This window comes from Terrapene carolina, unplaced genomic scaffold, assembly GCF_002925995.2.
Source record: "Terrapene carolina triunguis isolate 2854851 unplaced genomic scaffold, T_m_triunguis-2.0 Scaffold192, whole genome shotgun sequence".
Taxonomy (NCBI): domain Eukaryota; kingdom Metazoa; phylum Chordata; order Testudines; family Emydidae; genus Terrapene; species Terrapene triunguis.
The window spans coordinates 13708994-13732767 of record NW_020664543.1 but is presented as its reverse complement, the minus strand read 5'-3'; the positions used below and the strand labels follow the sequence as shown (position 1 = coordinate 13732767).

Genomic DNA, 23774 nt, shown 5'->3' with positions numbered 1-23774 from the left:
GTGTGCTTTGCGGAAAGCGGAGCGCTCTCTACGCAACATTTTGGCATTTACTGACCTAGCTGGCCAAGGCCCTCCAACGCCACATCACTTGCAAACATTTCTCACCGGAGCCTCTGGTAACTTAAGCCCCTTGGGGGTGGATTTCAAACCCAGCCAAGTTTTACAATTCTATTTTCACCCCTTGGATAATCTCCACACGTCCCACTTTGGTTCCTCCTTCCTGATGGGAGATGCCAGTTCCAACCTGCCACCTCTTAGAATACCCCTTTACAACCATCACCCAGCTGCGGGGGAGAAAGGACTCCCATCAGATATCACACATAAAGAGGCACTGGTACAGGATGTCACCAGATGATACAAAGAGTGCTGCCCAGGAAGGCTGGTCTCTCTAGGAAGTTCCTTGGTGATTCGCTCTGGGATCAAACCACATTAAATAGACCTCATTAGTCTGTGGGAGGAATTCTCCCTTCTTGGACTCCATGGGACTCTCACCTCACAATGACTTCCATGGCAGTGTCCACTTCCACCCTGAACACCAGAGTCTGGAGGGTGTCAACTGCCACCACCCCAGGGAGCCCCACTATCTCGGGGTTGGCTAGTGGATTCATAGCCTCGGGTGTCAGCGCCACTTCCACCACCTCCGAACTCACAGGGTTCTCAGCTCTCAGCTGTGCAGAAGGAACAGAAGGGCATCAACCACGCAGAGAAATTTGAACAGGCGGCATTCCCTTCTTCTGACTCCCCATCTACTCCAAACCTCTGCCCCCCCCCCTCCCGCCCACTCCACCAGGACTGTCGATGCCCACCCCCACCCCACAGTACCATGACCACTGATTCGCCTCCCCCCTTCGTTTGTCTCACAGACCCTGGCTGCAACGCATTCCCATGCAACTCGCCCCACCCATGTTACACGCTGCACTGATTCCCAGCACCCAATCCTGCCACCCACATTGGGGACAGAGGTCCAGGGAATGGTAGCGCTACGGTGATGTTCTCATTGGGAGCACAGGGAGGGTGGGGACTGGAGCCAGGAACAGACGTTGGCCTGACAGTCAGGAAAATGCAACACATGGAGATGTCCAATGGCGGCTAGTCACTGCCCAGACAGCAGCCTCTGGCAACTCAGCTGCGGCAGAGTGGAGCATACGACTCCCATCAGGAGTTACGGCTCCGTGGGGGAAAAGCAACTGGGGCAATTGGGTACAGTACAGAGTCCCGAGTCAAGCTGCTACTATTTGACGGTGGCTGTTCCGTGCTTCTGCCTGATGTGTATGGAGTCCTGCCAGGCCTTCGGCTGAACGGGCAGGTTTCTACACCCTTATGTTTTGATTTTAATAATAAATAATCATAATAATTTGCATATTTGTCTGTCATTCCTCCCAAAAGTACCCATCTGGGGGTGGGGAGTAATCTGGTGCTCCTGACTGAAGGGTCTCCTAGCACTTTATAAATATTTAACCCCTTCCAAACCGGCCTGTGAGGTGGATATGAATTACCACCTCCCTTTTACAGGTGGAGAACCTAAAGCACAGCGTGTAGGTGACTTATTGAAGGTCACGCAGCGAAGCAGTGGCAGAGCTAGGAAAGGCACCGGGAGCCCTGACTCCCCAGTCCCTTGCTCTGACTCCTAGACACTCGTCCCTTGCTTTATGATCTGTGCCACAGCTGAAGGAACCTATGGTTGGTTCTCACGCTTGCTCACCTTCAGCTGGTATGTGGCAGGCCTCTTGAACTTGACGCTGTAGGTCTGTCCGTTGTAGGCGAACATGTCCATGTTGTCGATGACCCAGCTGTAGGAGGCAGAGGAGCCCTGGGTGAGCTCTGCAGAGAACACCTGCCAAGCAAAAGAATCAGCGGTTTACAGCAGACCTATGGGCTGGGCTCAGATTGCTTCCTCCCGGTTGTGTTGAGTAGGGCTAAGGGGTGGAAAGTTCCAATAGGCCTAAAGCAAAGAGATGGAAGACTTCACCCACATGGAACATCAGCATTCGCCTGCTCCCCAGCAGCCATGCAATGGATGTAACACCACACAGCCGGCTCACTGATAGTGGCGCAGGGAGGTGAGAGACACAATGCCCCATGCTAGCCTGGCTTTTGGGGGCCCCAGTGCATCCTGAGGGAGGGTAGGACAGGCTCCGGGGCTACCCTTGGAAGTTTCTGCTGGATGAGGGCACATTCATCTTGCAGCTGCGTGACCACAGGTTTGGTGTTATAGTAAAACCATCAGGCAGCCCATATGCCAGCATCCAATAGGGTGACGGAGTGGCATGAGGGCCCGAGATGTTGGAGGGACGCCCTTGATGATTACCCAGACGTGATAACTGCAGCAAGATGACCTACCTGAGACACATCCACTAGCATCCTGCGGGGGCCAGGCGGCACCACCCGGAGCCCCTCGATGGCATTATACGACTGGATCTTCACCGACAGCTTCTGGGTGCTGATCTCATTGGACACCAGCACATTCAGTGTCTCCATTCTCGGCTCCTCCATGCGAAGCAGGGCAGAGGAGAACCAGGTATCTGCAGTGTCTCTGTGGCAGGCGGGGACATGTGTTACAATGCTGCCCGGGCAGGTGGCCTCAAATAACACCCCAGGCTTACCCACGGGTGCCATCCAGTGAGCCATGGCATTACAGCCGGAGAGAATCTTGATGACAATCAGAGTCTCTCTCTTGGTGGCCACGTTGAGCTTCCCGCTGACCGGCATCGGGTGGATAATCTGCAGCCCACCGACCTTGGTCTGCACCTCCACTGTGCAGTTCATCTTCCTGCTACTGACTGCATTCCTCACCGTTGCCGTGTAGGTGTACGCCCCGCGTTCCGAATGCCTGGCCAGCGGCGGCGTGGCAGCAAAGCTCCGGGGCTTGCCCACAAAGGTCACTCGGAGGTCACAGACGACATGGTCCACCCAGGTGGGGTTGGTAAAGCTGCTGATGCTTCCCTCCCACCAGCCAGCCTTCACGAGGCTGATATAGCTCTGCCGCCAGGGGGAATGGGACTGCTGCAGGCACCGGAGGAGGGAGCTCACCTCTGCGTTATGCTGCATTCCGATAATGTCATCCGGATACACACTGATCTCCTCTCTAGGCAGGAGAACCTGAAACACATAGAAAGAGTCGTCTCCCATTGCAACCACAGCCTCTGCTGTAGCCAGAACCCCGGTCCGTGCCTCGTCTCCATGAAACATCCTGCCTCCCCACACAGTACCGGTGGAGAAGATAGCACAAAGAAAAGGAGGAATTAGGGGAGGGCAGGAAAGGAGAAGCCTGGGGAAGGGGATGAAGGAGAGTCACAGGGCTGCCCAAAATTCCTGGGACACTCCTTCATTTTCCTGGGTCCATCCCAGAGTTCATTTCAGGCATCGCAACGCACAAGTGTGAGCGTTGTCTCTTCACGCCACCATGTGGTGTCGACTCAGAATGACGGTGCGTCTCAGCATGATGATGTGGCCCGAATTACACATCGCCACAAAGCCCTGTAACAAAGACTTATAATGGTGTCACAAGGGGATTTACACACACACACACAAGGAGATGACCAGGCAGTACAAACTGGGAGAGAGAAGATGCAGCAGAATAACGTCCTGAGAACACTTACCTGGACATGCCTGTTTGCGCTGCTGGGAGCTAGTAGCAGGGGGAAGTCAGCCACGGGCGAGTAGAAGGGAGGGGTCCCGCTGTAACGTGGTGGGTTTCGGATGGGTAGGATGCTGGAAGTCACATTCTCAAAGGCATAAGAGCTGCAAGGACTGGAGATGTTCAAGCAGCCTTCACTCAGTGGGCACCACTGCTGCCCGCTGGGGCACCAACCCGTGGTGTTGCAGAGCGGCCGGGGGTGACAGCAGGCGAATGGCGTGTGAAGAAGCTCACAGCCTGGGAAGAAGCGCACATGCTGCAAGATATGCTGGACTTGGAGAGCTCAAAGAGGGCACAAACTGGGTTATGGTTAGTAACCAGCATGTGTTCCCCTAGACACGCCTTCCAACAAATCATTTATAGTGTAGGGACATTTCCAAGCCATGCAACTAAATTAGCAGGGCCAAGCAAGCAAGGAGAGAAAGGGACCAGGCCATGTTCTGGAACCAGATCTGGAGCCACATCTGGATTTCGAACACCCCAAAGTTTGATCTGGACAAGCCAGACTGAGCGAGAGTTTCCTAAACTGGAAGGCAGCATGGTCTGGTGGACAGGGCACTGGACCGGGAGTTAGTTCTTTCCTGGCTGTGCCACTGACTGACTATATGGCCTCTGGCAAGTCACCACCTGTCTCTGCCTTGTTTTCTCCCATCGGTATCAAAGGGATAACAACGCCAGCCCACTGCCGCACAGCACTTTGCTGTCTGTGGATTCAGGAAAGTACTACACCAGTTCAGACTGAGCTCCACCCAAGCCCAAAGTGACAACACTCCCGGCCAATGGGACACCAGATAAAAGCACAACATCCTACTCAGGACATCCTCACTGAGGGAGTATAACCTAATGGCAGGACACTGTTGATCGTTTCCCAGCAACCTCTGGGAGATCATTAACCCTCTTGTGGGTGTCAGATACAACCATGTCAGCAATCAGAGCACTGGGAACCCTGGTTTTGTCTCGTTTCAAAAGCATTCGAACCTTGTGGGTTCCAAAGGCTGGCACCAACTTGAATGGTAGGCCAGGTCAACACTAGAAATGTTTGCAGGTGTAGCAACATTGGTTAGGGAGCGATTTGTGCATCCCGTTTCTTTACTGACAAAAGCCATAGCGTAGATGCAGTTATATCAGCACAAAAATGCTTTGGCTGGTGGAGCTTATTTTGCTCACCAAACTGGTATCAGCTATTCCATCAAAAGCACATTTTTGCCAATACAAGCAGTGTCTCCATTTGGAGGGTTGCTGGCAGAGCCCACTAACAAACCTTTTCTAACATAGATCTGGCCTTACTGAGCTCACAATGCACTTAGGAGATACAGTGGGGCGGACGGGGCAGAGAAGGAGAAAGAGAGGGGAAAAGGAGGAGGTTGAAACACAACTACAGAGAATGGAAAAGGAGTAGAAAGGGGAACAGACCAATGAATCAATAAATGTGGCCCACGCAGTGATTACAGGGCACTAGAGCAGGAAACGATCTTCCTGTCACATGAACATTTTCAAGATATAGGTCCAAACTGGAAGTTTCGAAAACTTCCATGAACTGAAAATCCATTACAAAAAATTGAAACATTTTATTCTGAAAATTTCAAAATGCTTCATTTTGAGTTTGACCTTTTATCTCTTTAAATTGTATCCGCTCAAAAACCCAAAACTTTTGTTTTGAAAAATTTGAAATGGGAAGTTTAGACAATTTCAAAACTTTTTTCCTCCCAATAATTTTTTGAGTTCGGAGATTTGTCAAACTGGATCCAGTTTTAGTTTTGATGAATCTGTATTTTTCAGTGAAAAAACTTCACCGAAAAATTCCCGACCATCTCTACAAGTCACCTAGTTGTGGGAGACTCGCTTATCAGGGTTCTTCTGTCCCTTCCATGCAACCCAGAGGGGCAACGTACACGGATGAGGTCTGGAGGGAAATGTGAGGATGAGCCACCAGTCTATCTTAGCATCCCACCAAGAATCAAACAGAGCCAGAAGCTTTAAGCATAGAGACTATCAAGCAGTTATAACCCCTCCCTGTCCTTTTATAATGTTCACCAACCCATCGGCACAACCCCATTGGTCTAGGCAGGCAGATGGGCTGTAAGTATCAGAGAATAAGAGACAGAGGCATGGATGCTGAACTCTTACCGGGAGGAACCAAGTGCTGGTTGGGGTTGCAATGTGGGCGGAGGATCTGGAACCGGACCAGAACAGGCTTCTTTGTTCCTTGTACCCCGAAGTCTATGGAGACTAGAATACCAGCGTGGCTGAACCAGAGGCCTGGAAAGAGCATCAACTACAAGACACAAGACCAGGAAATAAACATGTGAAGGAGGGAAGTCCAAAGAGGCCTCCTGGAAGGAACTGGCAGGGGAAGTTGGGGGTGAGGTGGTAATGGAGGGACTTGTGCTGTTGTGATGTTCCTGTGTAGTTCAAATAAGCTTCCTGAAGATCAGTGCTTTACTCGAAGTGTGGCCACAGTTATCTGGTTTGGGAATACAGAGCCAGGCTCTCCCTGACGTTTCCTATATCCCGTGGGCCATAAATATTGAGAGCACAGCCTCAGCTGACATGGCGGTGCTCCTGGGTTGATTTGTGTTCTCTTCCCATGGGTTTGCCTTTTCCCAAAGGCTACTCAGCAAGGTATATAGACTAGAGAGGGCAGGGAGAGGAGGTCTCAGACAGACCCCTCCGGCATTCACACACACCAGCCATCTGGCTCTGTTTGCACGCTACCTCAATGCTGTCAGGCCCCAGGAGAGGAGGCAGCGGCTCGGTGCTGACATTCCTCACGTCATAGACTCCGCTGAACACCGGCATGCCCGTCAGGAACACATCTGGGCTGGGCAGGGTGACTGCAAAGACAAAACACATGGACCGTCACCTCCCAGCTTAAAACCCAGTCAGGCCCTGCTGCAGGCTTGCATCACGGATGAAGTGGCAGGCTTGTAGGAGATCCACCTGGCTGCACCGGGGCCTTGACTCAGCAAATCTGTAAGCATGTGCCTTAGCTGAACTGGGGCCTAGATCTGCCAGGGTGGGAACTGGAAGGAAAGGGCATGCGGGGGGAGCAATAGAGCCCATGTGAATGGGCTGAATGGACATAGAAATACCCATGTGTATATTCAGAAACACCCATGCCCCTGGCATACACCCACCATCAGAGTACACGGGAGTCTGCCAGGGTCTGGGGTAGAGCACCACAGGGCGTCAACTTTCAGGTGCTAACTGCAGAGAGAAAGTGTGGCCTTGTGGTTAAAGGACTGACTTGGCGCTCAGGGTTCTGTTCCCAGCTCCTCCACAGACTCCATGGGCAACCCTTGGGCAAATCACTTAATCTCTCTCTGCCTCAGTTCCCCCTGTGTAGAACAGGGATAACAACACTTCTTTCCTCACACCTTTTGTCTGTCCTGTAAGCTCTCTGGGGCAGGGGCTGTCTCTTGCTAAGGGTCTGTACAGTACCTAGCGCAATGGGACCCCAATCTCCATTGGGACCCTTAGGCATGATCGTAACATAAATACATATTAATGACAGGGCCCTCCTCACCGGGAGTTGGGAGGCACTCAGCTTCTCCTAGCATGGGACCATGGTTTGGCCAGAGCATTGGGGTCCCCCAGGATGAAAGAGCAGTATAAAGCAATGGGTTATTATATCAGCCCCCCCTTAGCACTCGGCTCCTCCAGGGGCTGCAAGGAAATGCCTCTTTATTCCTGTTGGCAATGGTCAGTAGTGTAACTTCCCAGTCCAGTCCATAAAGACATTCCCACCCCAGGTGCCAGCAGGACGTATGGTACCTCCAGCTCTCCTCTCGCAGAGGAACGAGGACTTTGCAGAGCACGGGCTACTGCTCCAAACCCCTTCTGTGTCGAGGAGGTGCATCTGGACGCAGCTCTCCTTGCCCTCGGGCTGACCGAAGGGGGTCCAGTTCTGGAACGAGTCCACAAGGCTCCCATCGACCCAGCGCAAGGAACCCAAGGAGCTGAGCCCAATCCAGACCACACCGGCACTGCCAGGGAGAAAGATAGAAAGAACCTCTGCTTAAAGAGAAACAGCATCGGCAATGCAACACAGAATGCAGGGAGCGGCTGGGAAAGGGAGCAGAGCTTGGGGCAGGTGGTGGTGCGGTTAGTGCCTTTGACCCCAGTCAGCAGAGGAAAAGCATCCCCCAAACCAACGCCGAGGAAAAGGTCTGACATGTCAGAATGGGTGGTCATGCTTCGGTCTCCATCAGGGATACCCCAAAAACACAGACCCCCATTTCCTGGAGGCTCCTTTGCACTAGAAATGGCTCCTATTGCAGCCTGCCCTGGTTTGAATGAACTAGTGCCTGCTGTAAAGGCCCGAGCCATCTTGTTTTGGGTGCTCCACATTCACTCGCAGGGCTCCCGGGTCGTTACACCTCGCCCACAATTCCCAGCACAGCTGCCTAGAGGATCCCTGAAGCGTGTGCATAAGGTTTGATTCCCAGGGGTGCTAAGCTCCCTCCCAGGGATTTTAAACGGAGTTGTGGGCGCTCAGAACTTCCAAAAATCCAGCCCGCCCTGTCTAGGGCTCAGAATGGCTATTGCACTTGTTCTGTTGCCTGCTTTGAGTTGATGTATCCTATACCAGGATCCACACGTGCTTTTTAAGGGTGTGAGCTACAAGCTACATCCAGGTATGTCCTCACACAACCACACCTGGACTGCCCGGTGAAAGGCTATTACTGCGGCACACATTGCCTGACTGCCTCTAGGCCTGGTTCACTGTAATGTACCCAACACTGCCTTTGGGCAATGGGGCTAGGGGAGACAAGGAGCTTGCCTGTATTATTGCCATGGTGCTTGAACAACAATAACCTCTGTAGTAGTGACATCGCCATTGTCATCAGAGCAAAGACAATGGGGCTGGAGCATGATACGCACCCAGAGAAAGTCTCCTGCAGGAAGCTCTGCACCTCCTGAGTTCTTACAACTGCCAGATCTCCACCGGGGATCCCCTGGCAGAGCCTTCTCGCATCCTGCCAGGTCTCCTGGGCGTGGCTGAGCCAGTAGCAGTTCAGATTCTGTAAATGGATCCGTCCACCTTGAGGGCAAGAGGATTCATCTGAAGATTAAGAACAACAGCTGAGAAGGGTCCCCGTGCTGCCAGAACTTCCACTGTGAACCCTTCCGGGCTCCACCTGACAAAGCACTCGCGGTGGAAGGCGAGTCACATTCCGGAGAGCCCAGCACTGCCAGCTCCTCCAGCTGACGTAGACCGAGGAGACGAGCCCTGGCACAGCCACACGGACTGAGGAAGGTTACCAGCCGCTTTGGGAATGTGTTCCTGCAGGTCCTTATTCCTCCCCGGAACACTTGGCTGGTGGAGCGTGTCAGGAGGTGGTAACTAACCCAGCACCTCTTGGGTTTCCTTCCCCAGCACTATGACCTAGCACCACGTCGCCATCTCTGGTGTAACATTCGGCAAGGAGAGACCTGCACCATGGCATGAGCCTCTTCCACACCCAACAATGCCCCCTCTGCACAGGCAGCACCAAGGCCTGAAGGAGCGTAGTGAGGATACCCTCCATAGCAGGAGCTCCCTTCCCTTCAACACCCCATTAGCTCTAGTTGTCCCAGTGCTGAGGTAGAAGGATCAAGAAGGGCCAGCGTTGCTAATGCCCTGGCTCCTCCTCTCTGGCAGCACTCCAGAAGCAGATGGAGGCCTGGGATAAAGCTCTTCAGGTGACAAACCTACTCGCCTCATGGAGGAAGCAAAGAAATTGCAAACGGCAGCTCCAGGGGGACTGTTCGATGTGAGACAGGAACCCAGAGCATCACCTTGAGGTGCTGCCATCCAGCTGGCCCTCAGGAGAAAACAGAAGGAACTGGGAGTAAAAGGACCTTGTTCTGTAAGAAGTGACCCTCCCTGGCATAGGAGATGGGAACTTTTGCAGCACATAAAATCCTGGGTTTAGGAGGAAGGAAAACTAAATGATACCGAGTGTTACATCGAGTTAGCATCTTTCATCCTGAAGGATCCTAACGCACTTTACAGATTTCAGATACAGGAATCACTTCAGCCACCACTGAAATGCAGCCACCTCTGGGGTGGAACATGACTGCTGCTTAAAAGCCCACAGGAGTAACTTAGGCAGGAAAGCTAGAATATCCAATGGAAACCGCCTGGGGAAGGTCGTTGCATGAACAGAAAACTAGGCCAAGACACTGGGGCTTTAAATGGCCATCTATGGTCAGTATTAGGGTTGATTACAAAAGAACCCTCAAATGTGGGGGCAGTGGAAGCCGGCGGTAACCCATAGGAGAAATCCTGCATTCAGTGTTTGGAACTAGTGAGCTGCTCTCTCTCTGCCTTTCCCTCCTATTTCTTGCCTGTCTCTGCAATTCCCCCACTTCCTCTGCTTTATAACGCCTTCTGCTGTTAAGGACCCCAGAACTCATCTCCCATTTGCTGATGTCCCGGCCCAGACTCCAGGCTCTGCATTTTTCTTGGCCAAAGCCCAAAGCCTTTTGTTCTCTTGTCCAAAGAGAACGTGTTTAAGCCGGAGAGAGCTGGGACAAGCAGGACTGGGGAGAAAATGGAATTTGATATTTAAAGCGCTGCATCATAAGGGGTAGGAGATGACGAGTTTGTTATTACCCCAGTGTCGGGAACCTAAGCAACGGTTGGCAGGCCTAAGCGCCGGCCTTCTGAGCCCTCACATCCCTCTGATGAGAACACTTACAAGATAATAAGAAAAATCCAATCCAATCAATGAGACCGTCACAGTATCCAGCGTGGTTTCCCGGGAGCCAGTGAGCACCCTGTCTGGCATTCCTGGGTCTCCTGGCAACAACCAAAATGCTCCTTCCACAGGAAGCCAGAAAAATCCATTGCCATGGCAACCCTAAACAAAGTTTGATCTGTTCCAGGCACCCATCAATTCCTCCAGTGAGGGAGAAACCTCTCCTGGCTTCCCCGTAGGGAGACCAGACAGCAAGTGGTGAAAAATCAGGACAGGGGGTGGGGGGTAATAGGAGCCTATATAAGAAAAAGATCCAAAAATCGGGACTGTCCCTATAAAATCAGGACATCTGGTCACCCTTCTCCTCTGTCCTGAGGAGCTGCATCCACAGGCTGTTGGCAGTGCTTTGGCTGGGCCTTTCTGATAGACCAAGATCTCTTGAAAAGTTTGCTACAGTGGGGGGGGGGGGCACTTGGTTTGGATTCCTCCCCCCCACCCCCACCCCAGTGGTGGTTTCTGCTCCCTGTCTCCCACTCCTCCCTGACAAGAGGGGTATGGGATGGAGGGTGACTCAGACGGTTCTGCCTGCACCTATAAGAGTAGGATCAAAAAATCCCCTCCACTGTCTGTCCTCCCAGAAGGCACAGCTCCCTTCTCACCTTCAGGCAAATACGAAATCACACTCCCACCTGCAACACACACATTTCCTCCTCTCACACCCACTTACTGCTCTGCACCTTCACTCATATTGTCCCTTGCATGTGAAATGGTCTCCCTGCTCGACCCAGGAAGCTGCATGGCCCCATCACCGCAGTGCACAAATACCTCATCTACATTCCCAAACTTCTCCCCACAACATCCCTGTGGGAGCCCGAGGCACAGAGAGAGGAAGTGACAGGCCCAAGGTCACACAGGGAATTGGCGGCAAAGCCAGGAACTGAACGCAGGTCTCCTACAGTCCAGTCCACTGCTTTAACCACAAGACTATCCTTTCTCTGGGTCCAGAGCCCCCTCTCTCCTCACTCCAATCCCGCCCCAAAGCCTAGTCCCTCAGGAAACCTTTCGGGGCTGGTCTCCTCAGCATTCAGCTCTCTGCACTCTCCCCTAACTGGACGGTTGCTCTGTGCTTGGTCTGGTCTGTGTTGCCTCCTCAAGGCAGAAATGGGGGGTGAAATCCCAGCCCCGCCGAAGTCAACGGCAAAAGTTCCATTGAGGCCAACAGGGCCAGGATTTCACTCGGTGTCTTTTCTGTGCCTTTCCAGCACTTTATAAATAATGCACCTGCAGGGCGCAGTGCCTGGTCCCTCCCGCCCCATTCTCCAGAGGCGCTCTCTTCAAAACCCGCCCGCCGCAGCCCCACACAAACAGTCCAGACATCAGGAGATTCCGTGCAGCTGGAGTGCAGGGGAAGGACAGAGGAGGCGAGGTCAGTCTTTACTGCAGGCCTTGCAGCCATCTTGGATGCCCCAGTTGATAGATTGCTACGGTGGGCTCGCTCAGCCTAGCGCTGACACTATCTGTGTTCACATCTCCTGGCGCGATGCTGTCTTCTCAGTCCCATTGCCCCACACCAGTTCCGGGAGCACAATGCCAGCTCCCCGGGGTCGGATGGCAGCACTGACTGCCCTAATGCCACAGGCTCAGCCTCTCGTGGCCTGGGAACATGGAACTGGCATCCAGCCCCCAGACAAGATATAGCAACTTGTGGTACCTGTCTCCCCTGCCTCACACCAGACACACTCAGCACAGCTCTCTTGCCCCATACCAGTATAAGGACAAAGCATTATCTTCCAGGGCAGGCTTCCTTCACCTCATATTGGCTACAGGGACTGGGCAGCATCTCCCCTCGCCCCGTCCCTACACCCATGGGCACGGAGAGTCAGCTCACCTTGCTTCCCAGAGGAATGGTGCACCAGTTCCCGCTCTGGGCACACTACACGGCCTGGGACATCTTCCGGGACTCTCTGGGGTGACAAAGGCTGGGGAGAGGGAATCCAGCCAGTGCTGTATTAACACAGCAAGTAGGTCACAGTGGCAGTGGACACCCCAAACTCTACACTTATAGGGCCAGGTAGTGGCATGTTGGGGGGCAGGGAAAGGTTCGGAGGTTTGAGCTTCCATTGTTGAGATGGAGGAACAGCTGCAGCCCTGGTGTAAGCAGATGCAGCTTCCCACTGACGTTAATGGGAGCTGCGTCTGCTTACGCCAGGACTGAATTTGGCCCTAGTCTGCCTCCAGTGAAAGACGCCCGATGGGTCCTGGGCAGGACACAGCAGCAGCTGCTGTGGCTGTACAACTAACTCTAGCCACCTGGGTTCCACTCCACACACATGGCCAAGCCTGTCCTCTCTGTTTCCTTCCACTCCGAGAAGGATCTGCTGGGATAAGGTGACTAGATACTCCTTTTCCTCGAGCCTCACTAACCTTCTGCCCCAGGGGCCTGGCATCAGCATCCACCATGGAGCTGTAGTCACAAGAAATACAAAAGCAAACACACGCGCTGGCTAAGTTCCCTGTTAAGCCCCTCGCCGGGGCTCAGAGCTGCGGCGGGGAGAGATGCCTCTCCTCCAGCATGGATCTGTCCTGGACTTGCCACTGCGTGGGAGAGGAGCCCCTCCCCTGGCCTGGCCCAGGCCCATCGGAGCTGCCGGGGAGAGGAGCCCCTCCCTTGGTACAACTCAGCCCCACCGGAGAGAGGCGCCTCTCCCCCGGCCCGAGCTGCTGCGGTGAGAGAGGGCTGCGGTGGGGTAGTCCTCACTCCCTGCCGCAGCCCCGGGACAGCCTGCACCCCCAAACCCCTCATCCCTAGCCCCACCCCAGAGCCTGCTCTCCCTGCACCCCAACCCTCTGCCCCAGCCCTGAGCCCCCTCCTGCACCCCGAACCCCTCATCCCCGACCCCACCCCAGAACCTGCACTCCTAGCCAGAGCCCTCATCCCCCCCCCACCTCAACCCTCTGCCCCAGCTCTGAGCCCCCTCCCACACTCCGAACCCCTCGGCCCCACCCCCACCACATGAATTTTGTTATGTGCACCCATATGAAGGTGATGTGTCGCACATCACCTCCATATTGGTGCACATAACAAAATTCATTCTGCACGTGGACATAAACAATTAGAGGGAACACTGGAAACTTGTCCTGCAAAGCACACAGAGCCAGAGAGCCCAGGGCACCGGAGCATTCAGCTTGTCCCGCCCCAGAGCCCCTGTCCCAGGGACACTACAATGGGATGATCTAGTAGTAAATGTGAAGTACATTGGCCAGGTATACCAATTATCTATACAATGGGCTTGCACCAATGGCTTGCTCCATAGTCCTGACCTATGCTGCTGGGCATGACCAAGAACCTAGAGAATATCCATAGCCCAGTGCCAAAGGCATGGCCAGAAGCCCATCACCAAGGCAAGAGCTCGGTGCGGTATCCACAACTGACTGCACGGAGCTGCTCTCCCAGGGGGAAGAGTCACCGCAAACCCGATGAACCAGAAAGAAGAGGGGTCAGTGCTCAACCATTACGAGGAAGACTCAGGCAAGAAAGAGGCGCTCAGAACCTTCCACGGCTGGGGCTGCAGAGCCAGACATTTGCCAGCTACCACTGAGCTGTTGCAAACCAAGAGCTTAGAGCATTTCAAAAAGAGAGTAAGTGGAAGATTAAGAAGCCACCTGCAATTGTACAAGCTGAAGACTCCGATCTCATAGGCTATGGCTATCAGACCCCCTACTTCAGGGCATGACCTGATCCCCAGGTGAGGTCAGGAAGAAATGTCCCCCTTTGCAAAGTACAGCACAACGAAGTGCACTGTGAAGGGTTCCTCTCTTTCTCTGAAGCACCCAGCAATGGCCACTCTTGAAGAGAGGATATTGGAGTCACTGGACTATCGGTCTGCTCCCCGAGGGCTGAGAGGGGACACCATACTGGCATCATCTTCATCCACAAAGACCCTATTGTCTCACCCTGGCTGCTCGTGCTGCCTCTTCACACGGACTGTCTCTTACAGGCTGCACACATAAGATGGCCTCAGTCACTCTGGTTTTACAGAGAAGGAGAAGGAGAAGGAGAAGGAGACCACAAGGGGCTGAGGGATGGCTCTGTGCTTTGAGCATGGGCCTATTAAACCCAGGGTTGTGAGTTCAATCCTTGACAGGGCCTTTAGGAATCTAGGGCAAAAATCAATCTAGGGATTGATCCTGCTTTGAGCAGGGGGTTGGACTAGATGACCTCCTAAGGTCCCTTCCAACCCTGATATTCTATGAGGTCCAAGATGCTGCAGGGCAGAATTTGACTACAGGAGACCACATGGCAAAGTCAATCTAAGCTCTCGCGTTCTCCTTTCCATTTGCTTCAACATGAACCAACATTTAAGCTTAAACATGCCAGGTGCTTCTGCCCAGAAGCCCCGTGAGAGCTGCCGAGCATACCAGAGTCACCAGTGCGCTCTACTGCGAACCCAGCCGAGTAGCGATAGACCCTGCACAACAGAGATTCTGCACCAGCCATCCTCTTGCCTCCTTACCACTGAGAACCTTTGCCCTACTCACGTGCCACAGACAAGGCCCCACGTACCAGCAGTCCCTCTGCCCAGCAGGAGGAGGAGGAGCCAGCCCAGCTGCAAGCCCTGGCTCAGCATCACCCCTGCCATGCAGCTCCGCAGGGTATCACAGTCTCCGAGAGAAGGATCCACACAAGGGCCACGGAAATGACCTGTCTGTCATACTAGGCCCATAACCGTAGCATCTTGGCTAAGGCGATGCTGAGCTGCATTCTCTCTCTCTCTCTGTGGGAGTTACCCCTTCAATGTCCCTCCGAGCCTCTTCTCACTCTGTCTCTGCGTCCCCGGTGCCGCAAGCTCTCTCCCCTCACTGACTTTGCTGTCTTCTGCGGTACGTTGATAGCTTTTATAGGGCTTTACTCGGCAACTATTTTTTTTAAACCCTTTCTTTGTGGCTGCCCCAAATCTCCCTGGATACGCGGCTGCAGCCCTCCCTTCTTCAAAGGTCTGCGTGGAGGGAGCTTTGCTCACACAGACAGGCAGCTGGTTTTAACCTGATCCTCTTCCCTGTGCCCCTCTCCCTGTACAGCAGAACCCACCAGGTCCTCTCCACTGCTTCCCTGACTCACTGAGACCAGGGCACTCCCTCAGCCATTCCTCTCCGCTCCCTGCGATTGCAGCACCCCTCTCCAAGCTGTCTCTGTCAGCCTCCTGCTGCCTCCTGCACCTGTTGCTCAGCGCACAGCACCCCTGGGCCTCCAGGATGCACCTGGCATTTCCCCATCTCCTGAGACTGACCCTCCTTCTCCAGACTGCTCTGCCACGCCCCCTGCTGCCACCCCCCCCCCAGACTGCCCTGCCCCGCCCCCTGTTGCCACGCCCCCTCCAGACTGCCCTACCCCCTCCAGACTGCCCTGCCACGCCCCCTGCTGCCACGCCCCCTCCGGACTGTGCTGTCCTGGCCCTGCTTTTATGCCCTCCCCAGGCTGCCCTGCCAGGCCTTGTGCTGCTGCTCTCTCCTCCTTTTTCTAGTGTGCAATCCTGGGGCAGAAGGGAAAGGAGCAGAAAGGACAGGGTCACAACCTGCCATTCTTCCTCCAACACCCAGCACTGCCACATGCCATGGAAGTTCCCCGACCAGTTCCCCATCTCAGGGGGGAAAAAACAAAACCAAACCCAACACTGATCCCAAATAAACACCTTGCAATATCTCACCCAGAGTCTCTTGTCCACTTGGCATCTTTATCCTCCAGAGGACGGAGAGGTCAGTGCCCTGCTGGCTGTGGATCCAGATGTTGATGTTCTCTCCTCTCCCCACTGCCCTGGGGCACTCTATGCCCACCGGCCCCACAGGCAAGATCACGCTGACAGCAGCTCTATGGAGCAGGGACCTCCCCCCAACCTGAGCCCTGACTGTCACCACGTAGATGCCAGGGAGGGCGTACGTATGCCGAGCTCTCGGGCTGCTGCTGGAGAACTGCTCCCCTCCGTCTCCGAAGTTCCAGGTGTACAAGGTCCCCGGCAGCAGGGTCTCAGCGGTGAATTCAATCACCTCATAGAGACTGTAATGGGGCCGAGCAGAGAGCGAGAGGCTCACCTGGCAGAGGGGAGAGAGAGAATCAGACGCAGAACTACATGGGTATTGATAACAGTCACATCTCAGATCCCCATCCCCCAGCATGCCATGGGAGGGCCCTTTTCCATCTCACTCCCACAGCCTCTCTGCCCCACACTGGACGGGGCCTGTCTCCAACCCTTCTGTCAGGTGGGGGCTCCATCCAACACCCTCAACCCCCATCTGGAGAGAATAGAATTTGTCATAAGCCCACATCCAGCAAGCACAGGCTCCAGCTAAAACCCTCTCCCAGTGCCTGCTGTCGCAGAGCAGCGGCCTGTCCCCACTGGCTGGGGAAGAGAAATACTTCACACACAGGGTCTGTCTACCCAACAAAAGCTGTACACGGGCTAGCTTGTGTAACAAAAGCAGAGAAGTCAGCACAGCTCAGGTCCAGCAGGACACACCCGGCACAGACCCTGGGTACGTCCTCAGCTCCCAAGCCCGCGCTGCACGATCTTCACTGCTATTGGTACCTGTGCCGGCTGGATTCAAGCTAGCTCAGGCAGACCAGCCGACGCAGAGCGTTTGCTATGCAGATATACCCTCGGACGAGACCCAGTCCTAACTCATGGTGCGTTACCTGGACAGGATACACGGCATGGACAACCGTTCTATTGCACACACGACTCCGGATTTCATTGGAGCACACTTTCCCACAGTCCACGGCCCCTTTGCTGCCTAGTGACCCACACAGGCAGCGGTCCTCCAAGTCCAGGCCATAATGGGTGTGCGCCTTTTGAGAGCAGAGCGCGTGGCAGGAGGCCTGACTCTGCGTGCCAGGGTGGAGGTAGGAGTAGAGCAGGACTGTCTCTCTCCTGGTCTCTGGGTCCTTCACACAGGAGATAAAATCAGCCGCTGAAAGGGAAACAGAGCTAGGTGAACCCTTGGCTGGTCTGTTATTAGCGAAGGTGTCGAGAGCTCAACATGGTGAGGAGCTTAGGTCACACGAAGAAATCTGAGGCCAAATGCAAACCCTACACAGAGGCACTAACCAAAACTGCAAAGGTGAGTAATTGCAAAGGCTTTGCTGGAAACTGACCCCTGGTTCTGCACTGCCTGGAACTTTGGATGCTTTACACCTGCTCAGAGTGGGGGGTAAATTGCTCCCACTTGGCAAATTTGGCTTTAGTGGCATTTTATACCTAGTATCCGCTCCCTCGGCACAGAAGTAAAGAGCACCACGAAGTGCCAGCACTGGTCAATCAGGTCTGCTGCCGTTCCCTTTTAACTCCAGATAGGCCCATTCCAAATCCCGCCCAACCCTGGACTCCAGGGGGGTGGATCCTGCGGGTCAGGGCCATCTCTGTTGCGAACCACTGAGTCCCTTCCTTTCAAACTTCCTCTACAAGTTCCCTTCTGGGTTGAAATTTCTCATGCTTCCTTTTACTCCAAAGGTGATTTTTCTTTTAAATTAAAGCTTCAGCAAAACCTGGTGAGCTATCCTTTAGTTTATATCACACTAGCCATGGACTTGCTGCCCTGGGAAAACCAGGGCCTTTGGCAGGTTTGGGAAAGTCAGCTCGCCTCTTAGGCATAACTCGGCAACTGCACGGGCCTTTGGTGTGTTATTCTCCTAATCCCCTATTGCTCGGAGGACTTTCCTTTTGACATTTGTAGACCCCTCAAAGGGTCAAATCCTGGTTCCATAGCAAAACTTCTGGTGATATAGGTGGAGCCAGGATGTCGCCCTATATTTATAATAAGCCACCCCTCGTCACACAACACTTTGCACATGGAGTTGGCTTCCAGCACCTAGGCTATCTGGGACCTTAGGTGACCTTCTGGGTCACCTCTTCTTTCTTTAACCCTGAAGCAGTTTTCTGGTCTGACCCAGCTTTCCTTGTGGATTCTCTCCCCTTCATCCACCCCTGTTACTCTTCTCCAGCTCCCCTCTTGGTCTGAATCAGTATCCGGTGTCTGTATCAGTCCACCAGGCCAGCTTGCCGAGCCACGCCCTAGCGTGCTTTGCTTTGCGGCAGAGTCTGGATAGCTGTGCTTGGCTGACGGAGGGGTGGTTGCTATGGGAAGGGGCATCCTGACCTCACATGTGGAAAACTCCCAGAGTCTTTCCAAAAGGGGAACAAAACAGAGACAGACGAAGCGTCCCTAGAGCTGGACTGATGAGAGCCAGAGAGGCCGCACGCGTTGGCAGCCTGTGAGTTACACAGCTCTCGGTTTTCTCAGGTGCAGTCAGAGTCCAGAGATACAAAGGAGGGGCTGGACGAAGGCAGCTCCCTCACTACCAGTGAGCACCAGAGGGGACAGTCAAAACATTGTGTTTATCTGAGGAATTCCGCCACCCCCCTAAATTCATAACACATGCTTGGGATGCTCCGTCAGGCTCGCATGGGCTGGGGGTGGGGGGCAGACACCTCGCAGATTTGTTCCGTGCTTGGAATTCCATCCCGCAGCTGAGATCTTCCCTCCCCCGCCAGCCCAGCCTCTCCATCAGCGCAGGGGGTGCCATGGTGGTGGTGGAGTCACTCACCACAGGTCAGAGCTGAGAAATCCGCCCCCACTAGCCCGATGCTGCTGGAGCCTGCTGGTTGGAAGCAATGGAGCGGCTCCGCATCGCTCACGAGCGGCCCCTTCTCTCGCACCCAGGCCCAGAGCCAGCGCAAGGAGCAGCTGCACACGAGGCTGTTAGAGACGAGCTTGCTGTGGGAGGAGAGCGGAGGAAAGGGAGGACAGTGAGAAGGGAGGTCGGGGACCTCTAAACACCTCCCCTGTTTGTGCAGAGAGCCCCACCCCCAAAAGGGGAGAAACGCTCATGATACCAAAATGGGGGGGGGGGTGAGGGAGGGGGTCAGCAGCATACAGGGATGGAGAGAGGAGGGACAGGGACAAATACACCCAAGGCAGGGTGACAGAAGAAACGGAGACAGGTAGAGAGAGGTCTGAGGGAAGGCACATAACCATACAGAGACTGCAGTCTGCCCAGGTGGTGGAAGGCTCCTTCCTCTATGGTGCGGATACAGTTGTAGCTCAAATCCCTGCCAAGGAGAGACCAGAGAGGAGACCCCGGTGAGGGAGGGGAGATAGCTCTGGGCCCAGATTCACCCTCAGGATGGAGCAGCTGGGGGATGGTGCTGGAAAGCTTGGGGCTAGCACGGAGCGTGCATTGGGCTGCTGCAGAGCTCAAGAGAAGCACAGCTCCTGTCTGCCGCCCCCACCGTAGCCAGCAAGCTTTATTAGGGGCTTCACCATGCCCAGCTGCAGATACTGGTAGCATCAGCCTCGTAGGCTGTCAAGCCTCTGGGCTGGGAACGTTGCCAGTGGGGAGTCAAACCTGCTGGGCCCTTTCTTGCCACCAAAATCAGACTGTGAACCAAGCGATGCAAGCTGCTGGGGAAGGGGTTGGGGCTCTGGCTAGGGAGTTACTTACAGCACCTGGAGGCTGGGGTATCCAGCCAGCTCCTCCGCTCGGACTTGGCTCAGGTGGTTGTGGGACAGGTCCCTGCATTGAAAGCAACGAGTTATTTGCACCCAGCATAGGCCCTCGCACTGCTCCTTAGCGACGCCTGGCTGTATGAAACATTCACAGGGAAACCCCGAACCACATGCCCCTCACCCAAGAGGCCGCACGCTCTAATAGATTAAGCACCAGACGGGGCATTGGGAGGCTGGGGGGGGGGGGGTCTGATCACTGCTCTGCCACTGACTTGCCATGAGGCCTTGGGCAGGTCATTTAATTTGACTGTGCCTCCGTTTTCTGACGGGGGATTGAGAAACCTGCCCTGGGGTCTCTGCAACCGCCACACGGAGACGAGGGGGCTGGGTCACCTGCTCTGGGTTCTCCAGGACCCTGAGCCTGCATTTTAATCAGATCCAGAAGCCACCCCATGAAGGGAACCTCGGGAATGTGCTTAACTATCCTCCCCGCATGTTTCCCTGGGAAGCCGCTGGCTAAATGCTTCTGCCGTGAGATCTCACGCTCTGCCAGGTTCCTCATCCATATGTTGGGCAGGGGCAGCAAGGGGTGGGGGTTGCTTATCGCGGCTTAGCTGGATGTTTTTAATAAAGTCAACATTCCTTTGCAGCAAACATCCACCCCCTACTGCCGGGAGACTCTTCCCTCAGAATCCACCAGGAGAACATGGGGGGTGCGGGGGAAACCATGGTTACATTGGGAGGAAATTTAACTAATTAAAGCGCCTCACCCTTCAAGTCATCAGGCCCCAGTCGCTGCCATAGGGCCCTCCAGGGTCTCTCTCTCTCTGTGGGGTCCCTGCAGTGGAACCAACCAGATTCCACTGGGAGGAGGCAGGGGTCTGGGCCAGCATGTTACTGGGCTTGTACTGGAGCATGCTAGGAGGATGCAGACCAGCAATATTCAGACCTGGGTCTCCAACAGGCCCTAGTCCGGTGGGGAGGAGGGAGATCTGAGCTGTTGGTTTGGCCCATTATAAGGAGGAGCCGTTTGCACAATCTGGCTTCAGACATCAAATCCCCCCACCCTGCATTTTGGGGGTGCTTGGATCTAGGGTTTTGGATGCCCCCCCTTGGTTATATGCTGCACTGGAGGGAGTTTTAATGGGAAACCCCTTGAGGCAGGAGGGGAGCTAACACGATACGGTCATTTGGTGAGGTAAGGCCACTCGACTGGGTGGAGAGGAACCCTCTGAAAGAACCATCTCCATGCCAGGATATTGCAGGCCTGCCCAGCCACCACCTGCAGGGTGACGGTAACCAGGGCTGCCCAGGCGACCAGCCCCAAGTCTACTGCAGCCAGTAGGGATACAAACAGCCTGTTCTGTTGTCCCAGGATACAGCTTTGTGCCTGCAAACTGTGGGTGATCAGGCCTCATTGCCATGGTGATTGATGGGAATGAGGAGATAAACATTGTTTTATGGGTTTCATCCTGCCACGCTGACAGAGCCTGAGGAGCCAATGAGTCTGGAGGGCCAGTAGCTGGAGCTCCTTAGAGACGCCTGCCACAGAACCATCTCTTCTGACAGGGCCCCCCAGAGGCCCATACCTTCTCCATGGTAGCCCTTTTCTAAACCAGCCCCTCCCTTCCCTTCGGCCACTGGAGGCAGGAAGTGCCAGACCCTGATAAGAAATATAGAAATGCTCCAGCCTGCTGTAGCACCTGTACACCAGGACATGTTAGGGAAGGCTCACAACCCCTCCTGGGGAAGTATATAACATTCAGAGAAACTGAGGCACGGAGCAGTTAAGTTACTTGCCTGAAGCGAGGCAGTGGCTGAGTCAAGAATAGAACCCAGCTCTCTTGTCCAGCAGTTTGGGGCTCAGACTAGGCTACACTCACTGCTTTAAATTAAGGACCATCCTTCCCCCAAAATTACCCTGCCTTTGAGGTTGGTTGGCCAGCCACCTAATATGCATCAATGGGGGCAGGGTCTCTTGGGGTGGGGAACTGACCGAGCCACTCGAGACGCTGACTTGGGCCAGTCTGCTGAAAAGCTCAATTGATCTGGAAAGCAGTGTCCTTGGCAAGGATGTTAACGAAAGCCGTGTGCCCAGCTAGCTTACTGCGGCAGCCCTTGTCCTCCAGAGAGAGGGCAACGAGAACTGTGATCGAAACCAACACGCTCGCCAACCTGCACAGCGTGTGGACGCCGGTCGTGCTGCTCGCTTTAAACTGGTATCATGAATGTGGGTGCAATGGCCTTGGGACGCTGCCGTCACTGTATCCTACTCTACAGCTCAGACGGGCACGGCGGCCATTAAAGAACAATCACTAAAGATTAACACCCTGTACTTAGATAGCATGTTCCTCCCAACAATCTCCATGTACTTTATAAAGGTGGGCGACACCTTATTACTCCTGTTTCACAGCTATGGGAGCTGAGGCATACAGGAGTTGTGATGGGCTCAAGGTCACTCTGAGGCAGTAGAAGGGATGGGTCTACAAACCAGGCTTCCTGAGTCCCAGTCCCATGCTCTAACCACTAGGCCCCAGTGCCTGGGAGGGCATCCCTGGGTCAAGGGCTGACATCCTGGTGCAGGCATGTGGGATTCTTTGGGCAATGCAGTAATTCCCTGGCCGCCTCTGAGAGGGTCTGAGAATGCAGCATCCGCCTGTGGAGCAGGTTCAGGAGAGGTGTCTAAAGCGCTGCTGTCTCCCTGAGATCCTGCAGGCCCTTTCCCCAGAGTTCAGAGGCCAAAGGGAGCCACATTCCTTGGCAGGCCCCCAGGATCAGCTGGGCAGAGCCCTGGGATTTCATTAACATTCCATCAAAGCAGCCTCCCCCGCCTCGTGGGGCCAGCACTGCAGAGCACCTGTAAACACACTGCAGCCCTCTCCCTGCGTGGGCGTTTCCTCCCCTCCCGAGAGCACAGGCTGGAGACACAAAAGCAGCACCCCTTCCAGGCAGGGACCCACGGCGGCGAGGTACTCACAGAACGGTCACTCTCCAGGAGCAGGGCTCTCCCGGAGGAACCTCTGCCAGCCCCGAGCGAGAGCAGTTCACTGCCCGGGAAGTGCAGACACAGCTGGCTAGGCACGGCGTGGCTTCATCCAGTGCTGGGCTCTGGCATCCGGCTCTGGCTGCTGTGGACATCTTCTTCCCACCTCCAAGCCCCTCCACTCCTGCCCCTTCTGAGGCCTGGGTCCTTGCCCCTTCCTTGGTGTAGGCTAAATCCCTGTCACTGCCTGTCCCTGAATCTGTCCTGCATCTTCCAGCGCCCCATTGTTTTGGAGGTGCTGCCTTCAGCCCCACCATTGCTGGTTTTACTGCTGGGGCCCCCTCAGGTTTGGACCCGGTGCTGAGGCTGCATAGCAACAGCGCCCCAAAGAGGAGAGCAGTGGAACTGCAGGCAGCCCCATGGGCAGACTGACTCATCTGCTTTGCCCAGGAAGGGCAGAGGGCTCTGGCCTCCATGACCAGCCCTGAGAGGCCAGTTGTTAAAGCAAAGCCGTTGATTCTCCACTTGCAAACAGGCCCATCAGTACAGCACTGGCATTAAAGTGACAGCACCAGCTAAACAAACCAACACTCTTCTGCTGCATTTACATTGCAGCCTGGAGCGCAGGAGTGAAACTGGCTAGAAAACGGAAGTGATACTGACTAGTTTGATTTTTCAGACTCTAGAGAAAAAGAAAAAAAAAGGGGGGGGGGTGTGAAATGCATGTTTCTCTCAGCCGTGGTAACCGGAGGTGATAGAGGTAACAAAGAAGGGGGAATTGGAGTTGATAAAAATATATATACGAATTTGTAGGCGGGCAGCACCGAGGTAGCTAGTGCATTACAGACCATTTTGGCACCTTGTATCGTGGTAGTGCCGAGTGATCCCAAGCAGGGATCAAGTCCCTTGCTGCCGGGTGATGTATGCTCACAAAAAGTCCCTTTCATAGAGAGTTAATCATTCAATAATA

General features: G+C 54.4%; 1 protein-coding gene across 1 annotated transcript in view; it reads right to left on the bottom strand.

Moving 5' to 3' along the window:
- Window positions 1-23280, bottom strand: part of LOC112117283 (polycystin-1-like) — a 60016-nt gene extending 36736 nt beyond the window's left edge. Inside the window, exons 1-14 of the mRNA XM_026654414.1 lie at window positions 22799-23280; window positions 19817-19888; window positions 19353-19424; window positions 18920-19089; window positions 17012-17286; window positions 16029-16410; window positions 8522-8702; window positions 7412-7623; window positions 6353-6471; window positions 5765-5912; window positions 3600-3874; window positions 2341-3099; window positions 1703-1834; window positions 493-668 (exon numbers count right to left, since the gene is read on the bottom strand). Coding sequence (XP_026510199.1) covers window positions 493-668; window positions 1703-1834; window positions 2341-3099; window positions 3600-3874; window positions 5765-5912; window positions 6353-6471; window positions 7412-7623; window positions 8522-8702; window positions 16029-16410; window positions 17012-17286; window positions 18920-19089; window positions 19353-19424; window positions 19817-19888; window positions 22799-23280 — 3455 coding nt within the window. The remainder of the gene's footprint in view (window positions 1-492; window positions 669-1702; window positions 1835-2340; window positions 3100-3599; window positions 3875-5764; window positions 5913-6352; window positions 6472-7411; window positions 7624-8521; window positions 8703-16028; window positions 16411-17011; window positions 17287-18919; window positions 19090-19352; window positions 19425-19816; window positions 19889-22798) is intronic.
- Between the last annotated feature and the right edge of the window lie 494 nt (window positions 23281-23774).